The sequence below is a fragment of the Lipotes vexillifer genome, unplaced genomic scaffold (genome assembly GCF_000442215.2).
Source record: "Lipotes vexillifer unplaced genomic scaffold, Lipotes_vexillifer_v1.1 scaffold240, whole genome shotgun sequence".
In the NCBI taxonomy this organism is placed as follows: domain Eukaryota; kingdom Metazoa; phylum Chordata; class Mammalia; order Artiodactyla; family Lipotidae; genus Lipotes; species Lipotes vexillifer.
Window position 1 is genome coordinate 3,480,998 of NW_006797481.1, and position 10,343 is coordinate 3,491,340.

The following is a 10,343-nucleotide window of genomic DNA, read 5'->3' on the forward strand; positions in this document are numbered from 1 at the left end:
GCCCCTTCTCAGAGCCTAAGACAGTGGCTGCCACGGAAAAGGAACTCAATGAGCTTTTGGCCAAGGGCACATAGCTGGTCAGTGAAGCAGCTGCCACGATCACCAAACGGTAAGCGCCACTAGAGCAAAAGTAGGGATCATTTTGCTCTAAACATAGGCTGGCAGGGTGCCTGCTCAATAAATACGTACAGAAATTTTAAAAAGTAAGGAAGGGAGCGAGGGGAAAAGGGTGTATGAATGGAAACGTTCCCAGAAGGGTCTAGAGAGCTTCTGCGGTGACTTTCCGTCCTTGGGGAATGAACTCAGTTCAAGGTCTAAGCCAGCACTTTCCTCCCCACGGAGTACGGGAAGGAATGGAGAAAGAACAGTCTTTAAAAACGTCCAGAAGAAAGAAGAAAACGGCGAGAGAAAAGCTGGGAGAAAAGAGGTAGAAAGAAAGGAATCAACCCCTTCCGGCCTATTTAAAAGCATAGCTGAGCGCGGCCGGTTTCCATGGCGACCCCAGGCCAGAACGGCCTTAGCCTATTGGCTGAGATACCGCAGCCAATGAGAAGGCGCGATGTTGACGGGTCTTAAGATGGCTGCTGGACGACCGGCTACGGACCGGTGAGTAGAGCTGGTGGCTGGGCTGGCTCCCGGGCGGCCCGGACTCTGGTGTGACGGACCTGGGAAGGACGGGTGCGGGGAGCGAGGGAGCCAGTGTGGGTGGCCTCACAGCCTCTCCGCGGAGCCTTCAAACCCTTTGGCCGGGCCCGCGGGAGAGTCGGCGGAGCTGGCCTCCGCTTTGCTTGGACCCGGCGTCGCAGCGCCTTCTCCGTCCTGTTGGTGGGAGAGGGGTTCTTCGTCCCACCCCAGCCAGAGTGAGAGAGGATGAGGAGACAGACTTTCGATCCGGGAAACAGTCTCTGGTTTACAATTGCTGTACCCGGAAGAGAGCTGCAGTCAATGGGAGTGTCAGCAAGCTAGACGTCCTACATCAGAATCTGCAACGCTTAGTTCTGTGCTGGGAGGGGATTCTTCCCGCTCGGGGATCGGAGTGTGACCCTGCTGCCGGAGACCCTGCAGAGTTACGGGTTGTGCAGCCAAACAGGAAAAGATGTACCTTCCTAGAGCCACCCTATTGCTCTCTTGCACCCTGTAAGTATTCTCACAGCTGCATCCAATTTGAAATGAGCCTCGAAGTGTTATTGGTTACTTGTAAATCCTTCCGTGTAGGGTTTTGAGTCTGGGGAAGTGTTGGCTAAACAAAACACTCACTTTGATGAAAACATACGCATACATAAAATCCTACTAAATAGTTTATCTGGGTAATCAGACTGGTAACTTAAATCCGAAGTCAGGCCTGTGATTCAGTTGTACTTCCTCTACCTTTTTGAGAAAAGGGAGCGTATTTATTTCATAAACATGAATAGGACATTTACATTAATGTTGATGACAGCATGCTTAAAAGCATTTCAGTTAAGTAACTAACACCCACTCACAGAAACTGATTATTGTGTAAATCATTTAACACAATCTTGAGATTGGTGGGTGGTGGCTTGTGACTGTCATACAAGTAAGATTAAATTCAGATCAGGCAAGATTCAGATTTCTTTATTTCTAATTGAATATAAAATCTGGGAAATAAGACAGCTTCATTTGGTAAAAATGGAATTGAAATTCTGGAATATTAGAGGCAGGAGACATTTACCCAGTAAACTGCTCAGATTGAGTTTTGGTTATACACAGTTGCCTGGACTTCCAGAAAATGTGACATTATTACCCAGACCTCTGAATGTGACTTCAATGTATGCGATTTAGCCTAGCATTTTACATAGCTTTCTGACCTTAGAAAGTGAGAAGAAAATTCTTCTTAATCAAATGTTAACAGAATTACAGGCTGGAGACATTCTTCAGACCCATTCTCTAATCTGTGTCACCAAGAATATATTACTATTTAAAGTCTGTTCTCTATAGAGTTTTCAAGCTATAGAGTTCTATTTTCCTAAGATAAGTGGATTACAGTGCATTAGGTGAGTCTGTTACCTCATCTGTAAAAGGCGTTTAGATAATAATTCCTAGTGGAAGGGTCATTGGTGAGGATTAAGGGTAAAACGGTGCCTGTCACATTGTTTGTATGCCATGTATAGCGGTGACCTGCTTTGTTTTTAGTTTTGTTTCTGTTTCTTCTGGCACAATTGGGGTTTCTTTCCCTTTCTGCAGAGCATCATTTAGGTGTTCTCTCTGAAGTGCAGAGTCTTACTGAAAACTAGCAAGCTTGCCTGTGGTGGCAGGGTTAGGAGAGAACCCTTATCTTCTGGGGTGTTGAGGTTTAATTAGTATTGTTCTGACTGCGAGAGGATGGAATGTTACAGCAAAGAATGAGGTGATTCTGGAAATTTGGGCACGTATAATACTGAGATCCATAAAGAAACATTTTAGAGCAGCAGGACATCCCAGAGATCTGATCACACCCTTCATATTATGGCTTAAGAATGAAGACCCAGACAGATGCAGTGTCTTCCCCACAATTTTGTTGTTCAGGACCAGGAACCCATCTTCTGACTTTCAAAACAGTGTTTTTTCTGCTGCTCTACCACTGGTTCTCAATCCTTTCACAACCTAGAACCCCTTTTATTATAATTTGATATCTCCATGGATGCTATATTTTGAAAGATTGTGTCCACTAAACTATATTCATTAATTTTTGTTCTTGTTGTTGTTTTTTTTTTTTAATAAAAATCAGGTCTGTAGCTACCAATCAGAGTCTCTGCTGAATGAATGTGTGGTGAAGAATAATGTTTCATTGAATTTAAGTCTCCTGACCTAAAGGTGGATGATATTGTTTGAGGGATAATAAAATATATTGGGCTTTTTGAATATTGAAATTAGCTTAGAGACCTCCATTACTGTCTTCATAAAACTTTGGGAAAACCTAAGCTGAGCGCTGTGTCATGTTCTTCTAGGTGCATTGCCATCTGCCCAGGTGTGCTAAGTGTAGTGACTGTGTTTGGTTTCCACAGGCAAAAGAAAGCCCAGCCATTGAGACGAGGATGATACGTAAATATTTTTTGTTCATCATAAATCATGTCAGCCCTGGACTAAAGATGTATTCTGCATAGCATACACAGAATTTTTTTTGTAGAATAATTGTGGAATTGGAAAAATCTCTCCAATATGAAGTGGAGAGGCTGATACTCAAAACTGTAGAGAAAAAAATGGATTCTGAATGATTTACATCTTCTTTGGGGCTAAGTGATAAAACTAAACTATTTGACGTGCAGGCTAAAAACGTGAAAATTTATATACTGATACACGGACTGTTATATAGACCTGGCTATCATCTGCACCAAAAAACTTGTTTCTTGTTCTCTGGTATGCCACGTCTCTTGAGAATGGCTGAGTAATTTTCACATGTGAAGGGTAATTTGGAGTGATCTGCTTTAAAATGAAGGAATGCACTCTGAAAGGTATGAGGTGAGCAGCACTTCAAAGAACTTGAGAATCACAATCCAGAGGAACACAACAGAAGTAACAGGGGGCCTAGTTGGTACCATAGTACAATAGAAATGTATAAATAACATGTATGTGCTTTGAGTAGAAAGACAGTGTTTTGGAACGTAAGCCTAAAACAAGTCACAAAGCAGCCACTCCATATTGGCTGATTTGCAGCCAAGCTGCTGTTTAGGTGGGCAGTTTCACTTTGCAGGCCCCTCAGTGAATAATCCGTGTTCGTCCGTGGCCACCAAGTTGCCCTGGTATTTGTGTGTGTGTGTATGTGTTTCATGGTCAGAGGAGAAGGGCACATCACTTTACAGATATTTAGAAATTAAGTTCAGAAACACACCTTATTTGAACTTTGCCTTGTTTTATGGATTTGGACATAGAGTCCACTTTTTAAAATTTATTTTAATTTTTTTTCCCCTGTGGGCACACACAAGAAACTATCATACCTGTCAGTGGCATCCTGAGGACAGTTCTTAACGCCACATCAGCAAGAACTTATTAAAAATAGATGATTTTGAGAAAGTCCAAAAGTGATAAAAAATGATTGAGGGCTGATGAGGAAAGGCATGTCCTGTCCACGGCAACTGTCACTGCTTCCCAAGGTGAAACCCATTTGGGTGCCCAGAGCACAGACTCACCCTGTGGAGATACTGAAGCAGTGGCCCAGTGGAGGAACTCTGCCCATCTGAACAGTCACAGCTGAAGTCTGGGCTGAGTGGTACTTGGCTGCTGTTGGACAGAAGCTTGCCATTTGTATAGAATGTTGGTTCCATGAGGTTAGGCATTTTTGCCTGTTTTGTATACTGCTGTTCCTATGTCCTGAAGAGTACCTGGCACACAGTGGGCATGCAAAAGATGGTATGGACAGGGAGGAGAAACAGTGGCTTCAAACGTAGAACCCCAGTTGGTGCTAAGAAAGCTAACTCTGAAACTTGTTACTGTCCTTAAGTCCTGAAATGGGATAGTGAGCCTGAAGGTATATTATATGCCAGTGGCAAAGTCATGATGGAGCTTATTATCACTCCCCTCCCCCTGCTTCTCAGAACAGTAGAAATATTTTTATTAATAGCACAACACCTGTTTTTCAATATTGGCATGTTTTACACTATGTCCTTTGTGCTAACAGAATATCTCAACATAACCTCCATTCCAACTTTTAAAATCCTTAGGCCAGATTTAGGGATGGATCCAGGTTTTATAGGGCTTGGAGCTTATGTAATTTGAGGTCTCCTCTTTAAAAAAAGGAATACAGATTTAAAATATAGAAAATCAGGTATAGTGCTTTGGAAGGACCTGTGAAAAAGAAGAGCCTTGAAGCTTAGGTTCCATTTATCTTCCTGGTAATTTGCTTCTGTTTTTATTGCTCCATTCAGAAAAAGACATCAACATTTTTAATTGAAACTTCAGACTGTGGAAATCAAGGAAGTAAATGACGTGCATCAATTGCTAAGTGAATGTACCTTAAACATTAGAAACTTCAAAGCTACCTTATAGATGCTGCCACCCATGATAGAAATGATAAAAATGCAGTACATGGCCACAGAAGTAATAATAATGATGGCAAAAAGAGCTTAGCATTGATCAGGTCCCCAGAACCTCCTAAACACCGTGTTGAGTGTTTCAGTAGCTTATCTTGTTTCATCCTCAGAATAACCCTGTGTGCAATATAGTTATTCCTGTAAAACAGATGAGAAAACTGAGGGTCAGAGGTGTTAAAAATGATTTCCTCATACCACTAATATATGGTGGAGTCAGGATTACAGTTGGAGTAATTAGATGTTAGAACCCTTCCTCTTAAAAAAGCCAAGAGAATGTTTTGGTGAGGATGTTTCAGAGAGCCAGCAACTATGAGGCTGGACCCAGACTGTGAAAAGTGAGAGCTGCTTCTTTGGACTTGGGAGGAGGTCTTTAAAAGTTATCAGGCATCCATTATTCAGAGTAATGCAAAATCCCATGATACTTTGTCTCAGAGACAATGCTGGTGGTTTTCTTACTAGGTTAACGCAATAGGGGGCAGAAAGGTTAGCAAAAAAGATTTCCATCTTTCTATTTTATTCCTTTAAGTTGATAGTAAATCTTGAGCAGTACAGCCAACTTCTGTATTCTAGACCTCTTTTGAATGAACTGGTTTTGGCTCATTACATATGCTAAAATAGACTGTGTCATGGAGATTAATAGTGAAAATGTACTCAATTATAATTTTAGCAAATGATTACAACCTCAATTTTTAAAAATCATTTTTATTAGACTTAACAGTAGTTAATGGTTCTCTCTACCAATGGGCTGTATAACTAATGATAAGAATTACCCTGAACTTTAACTTGTTTCCCCAATACAGTATTATTTAAAAAAGCTGTATGTTTTTGTTAAATTGTTAGGATTGTACTGCATTTAGTATTACTTTAGCAAGCAATATAAAATGTAAAACTAGGACATCCTTTTTACCACCATACTTTTCTCAAACTACCTGCATAGCTTAAAATTTTTCCTTTGAGTAATACTTTTCCTACTCTGTAGGTAATAAGTCCCCTGAAGTTTCATACATTCAAATACAGGCGAAACACCCAATTTTATTTTCTTCTCTAACTGTTACAGCTTGAAATATAGTATTATAATTCTTAAGTTGCCTGCATTGTATATTGTTAGGCTCTTAACATTCTTGAGCAGTGAATGCTTTTACTGAATTTCCTCTTTTCTTTGGACAAGATTATCCATATATTAGAGAATCGAGGTTCTGTTGTCATTAAGTCATTCATCTGTAGGTGTGTCTTGTAACAAACTTGCTGAAAATACACCTTTTAAAAATGTATACACACAGGGCTTCCCTGGTGGTGCAGTGGTTGAGAGTCCGCCTGCCGATGCAGGGGACACGGGTTCGTGCCCCGGTCTTGGAAGATCCCACATGCCGTGGAGCGGCTGGGCCCGTGAGCCATGGCCGCTGAGCCTGTGCATCCGGAGCCTGTGCTCCGCAACGGGAGAGGCCACAACAGTGAGAGGCCCACATACCGGAAAAAAAAAAAAAAAAAGTTTATACAAGCAAAATATTTAAATTATCTTAATATGGAGGGTACATCCCACTTTATACCAATTAAGAAAAAAAGTTTAGATAGACTGTTCCCAAACCATTGGTATAATTATTAGGTTCCTGGGGTATCTTTTAATGGTTTTAAAATTCTTTCCATGTCTACTTTATATGTCTTAATTCATTTTTTTCCCTTTAGCAGAAAAAATGTGGAGTGGGCTGCTACCTCCTGGCCTAAATGAGAGTGATGTTGAGTTGAATTCAGATGATGAGGCCACAGTAGAGAGCTCTGAACTTAACTTAGAAGAAGATGGGACCATTACAAACACAGAGGTCTCAGATATCCCTACAGATGGACCAAAAACTGAAGCAGAGGCAAATGTAAATGCATATGAAGAGTGTCCCTCTGGAATTCCCTTAAATATGTGGAATGTAGGTTTTCTCTGATGTGTTCTTATTAAAGCCTGTACCTGTGTGTTTGTGCATGGTCCTGTGTGTGTCTCTGCTGTGGTCAGAATGTAATATGTTCTTGGGAGGTAAATAGGTAGGGAAGATTGACTCAGAATAATTTTATTACTTTGTGGGTTTGTGGCCAATTCACTGGCCACTCAGATACTTATGTTCATTTTTGTTTTGTTTTTCATAAAAAGAGGAAGAAAAAAACCAGTAGGATTAGCTACTTCGCCTAACATTATACACGAGGAGTTTCAGTCTTAATCTCTTTGTTGTCTATGAGCCATTGACTTCTACCCTCAGATTATCAGATTGACTTATTTGGAAATAAATGAAGATAAAAACTCAGGTTGTGAAAGTCTCAGACAATAGAGTATCTCAAGAAGAACTGAACTAGTTTCATTAACTTTGTATTTTTGTAAATGTTATAGTTTTTTTATTACTTAACATGTTATTTTTCAGATGTATGCTTTGATTCAAAGCATGTTTGCTTCTCTTTCTTTTTTTTTTACTTTTATGTAGAAATTTCAAGAACTGCATACAAAACATTCTGAACAGAAAACCTCAACTTCAAGATCCAGAAAGAAAAAAAGAAAACGCTCCAGAAAAGGTGTTTTAATTTAGGCTAATTGTCAATAGTGCTAATATTAAATTGTGACCAGTTGAGCTCAGCAGTTTTTTTGTTTTTGTTTTTGTTTTTGTTTTTGTTTTTTTGCGGTACGCGGGCCTCTCACTGCTGTGGCCTCTTCCGTTGCTGGAGCACAGGCTCCGGATGCACAGGTTCAGCGGCCATGGCTCACGGGCCCAGCCGCTCCGCTGCACGCGGGATCCTCCCAGACCGGGGCACGAACCCGTGTCCCCTGCATTGGCAGGCGGACTCTCAACCACTGCGCCACCAGGGGAGCCCTCAACAATTTTTAATAACCATAATTTTGAAATAACCGAATACTTGGTATTGACACTGTGAATTCTTTTTCAGGTAAATTGAAGAATGAAGAAGAATCTCGAAGGTAGGTGGAATTTAAAATGTCTGTCTGTCCGAGATAGTATTGTAGAACTTATACAAATAGTTGAACTCCTTAACCTCTGACACGTGAGAACTAGCAGATGTAATACAATTGTAGTAACCAGTTAAAAACAGTAAATGTAAAAGTGAGTACATTTTGTGTAAAACGTGTTATTGTCTCTCTTCTTACAGTGAACAGTCCTCAAGTGAAACCCAGTGGAAGGAGCTTACTCAGTATTTTGGAGTCAACGATAGATTTGACCCCCCTGTTAAAAGGAAAAAAATTGAAAAGGTAAGATCTTTTTTATTGCATCTTATATTAGCCAGTGGGAAATGTTTGTAATTAACCTTTGCCTAAGGTGTTTCTCCTCATTAATTCGTTCAGTGAAGAAGTTAACGTGTGCAAGATGCTGGATAAACAAGTAAATGTATAGTTACAAATCGTTAAAAAAGCTGTTAAGAAAGGAACGAACAGGGTATAGTCAAGAAATTAAAATGGAAGCCCCACTTTAGCTGAGTGGTCAGGGAAGGCCTTTCTCAGAGGGTGCCATCTCACTAAGACCGTAGGATGGGAAGGAACCATCTGTATAAGGAATGCTAGTGTAGAGGTGATAACCTGGGTAAAGATCCTAGGGGTGGAAGAGCCATGATAGAACATTTGAGTAGACGTAAGACGGTCAGCCTGGCTGGACGGGGTCAGTGAGGAGGAGGGTGGGTGGCCCAAGGTAAGATTGGAGAGGCAGGCAGGCAGGGACCAAACTCTGTAGGACCTTAGAGGACAAGGTAAGGAATTGGGTTTTAGTCACAGTGCAACTGAGAGCCATTCAAGGGTTTTAAGTTAAGGGAGTGATGTGATCTACGTTATGTTTGAAAAGATTGCATCTTATGTGGAAGATGGACCTTGGGGCAACAAAAGCAGATGAGAAGAGGACAGTTAAGAGACTCTTCTAGGCATGAGATGATGGCGGCTTGAACAAGAATGGTGCTGCTGAAGACAGAAAAGTGGATAGAGTTGAGGTACACTGTAGCAGTAGGATCAACAGTATTTGCCTCCTGATTGCTTATGAGGTGGTGGGGAGATTTAGGATTATGAGGGCAGGGAGAGAACCATTCAGGGTTTTACTTAAGCAATGGTGCGAATAGTCATGTGAATTACAAAGATGGGAAAGCTTTGGACGGGAGAAGATTTAGAGTGGGGCCTATCCAGACTTAATTCTGGGGCATATGGGTAATATCAGCAAGCAGGAATAGAGTAGACTGTTGGTAAAACGAGGCAGGAGCTTCGAGGAGAGTCTGAGCTTGAGATGCATGCTTGGGAGTTGTCAGTCTATAGATGGCGTTAATATTTAGTAGAGGCTTGAATGAATGAATAACTTACACATTCACTTAGGGGAATGTTGACAGACTCCAGGAGCTTGAAAATTGAGCTTTGGGCCATAGGGACAAAGGCACAGAGGCCTGCTGGTTGAAGCCCAAGGATATTGTATCCTGCATGTATAGACCGGATCATTGCTGTATACTACTGTGTATAGAGATGATTACCATTTTCTGGTTAATCAGTATTTCTTATGAAAAACCTCTGATTTTTAAACCCGTCATTGGGTGGAATTGCCTCCTTGAGGGCACATGCATTAAGAAACTGATACAACAGAGTTTTACAGGCGAGCCTTTTGATTCCAAGTTTGCCAAGAATTCCTGTCACCTAATCCCTAGAACACTGCAGAATTGGAACCAGGATCACCTGCTGCTGCAAATAATTAGAGCTATTGAGCAATCTCCTTTTTCCAAATGTTCAAGCAGGTGCAGAAATGCTAAATTTCTTACAAAGAAAGAGCACTGGTAGAAGTGAAACTAAAACCCAGGCTTTATTGCACCATTCTCAGTTCTCCAGCTTCACTGCCCAAGGGGCTGGTAAGCATTTTAAAGTGTGATTGCTGTGCTCTTGACTCCTGTGATTCTGGTGGGCTGGGAGGAGGGATCTTTCGAGGAGGATGCTCTTGACTGTACCAAACCTGTTGCAAAGCATGAGGGAGGAGGCTTATGCTGATGGCAGCGGTCCACGGGCCATCTCTGGCCCACCTGCTTTAGAGTCCCAACCTCTGACTGGATTGTTCTTTTGAGGGAAGAAATGGTTAAATGTTGGTTCTCATAGGAAATATTTTTTAAAGTTTTATTTGTGAATTAGGTGGTCTTTGATCTGCAACTGTTTATAGTATTTGTTCTGTTTTCTCATAACTGTATTGACTTTAGAATGTCTGAATTGTTTCTTAGTGAAGTTAAAGCTATGAAATTCAGATTTTAGCCTTTCTAAAAAGTAGAAATTTTGAAGGCATTTTTTTACAATCTGTCTGTATTAGAATATTTTTATTTCCCTAC

The 10,343-nt window shown here is 41.1% G+C and overlaps 1 protein-coding gene across 1 annotated transcript in view; it reads left to right on the forward strand.

Annotated features, from left to right (window-relative positions):
• Window positions 1–558: 558 nt before the first annotated feature.
• The window catches only part of FAM204A (family with sequence similarity 204 member A), a 31,941-nt gene continuing 22,156 nt past the window's right edge, over window positions 559–10,343 (forward strand). Inside the window, exons 1-5 of the mRNA XM_007469585.1 lie at window positions 559–606; window positions 6,711–6,940; window positions 7,484–7,571; window positions 7,941–7,971; window positions 8,160–8,259. Of these exons, the coding sequence (XP_007469647.1) occupies window positions 6,716–6,940; window positions 7,484–7,571; window positions 7,941–7,971; window positions 8,160–8,259 (444 nt within the window). The 5' untranslated portion in view covers window positions 559–606; window positions 6,711–6,715. The remainder of the gene's footprint in view (window positions 607–6,710; window positions 6,941–7,483; window positions 7,572–7,940; window positions 7,972–8,159; window positions 8,260–10,343) is intronic.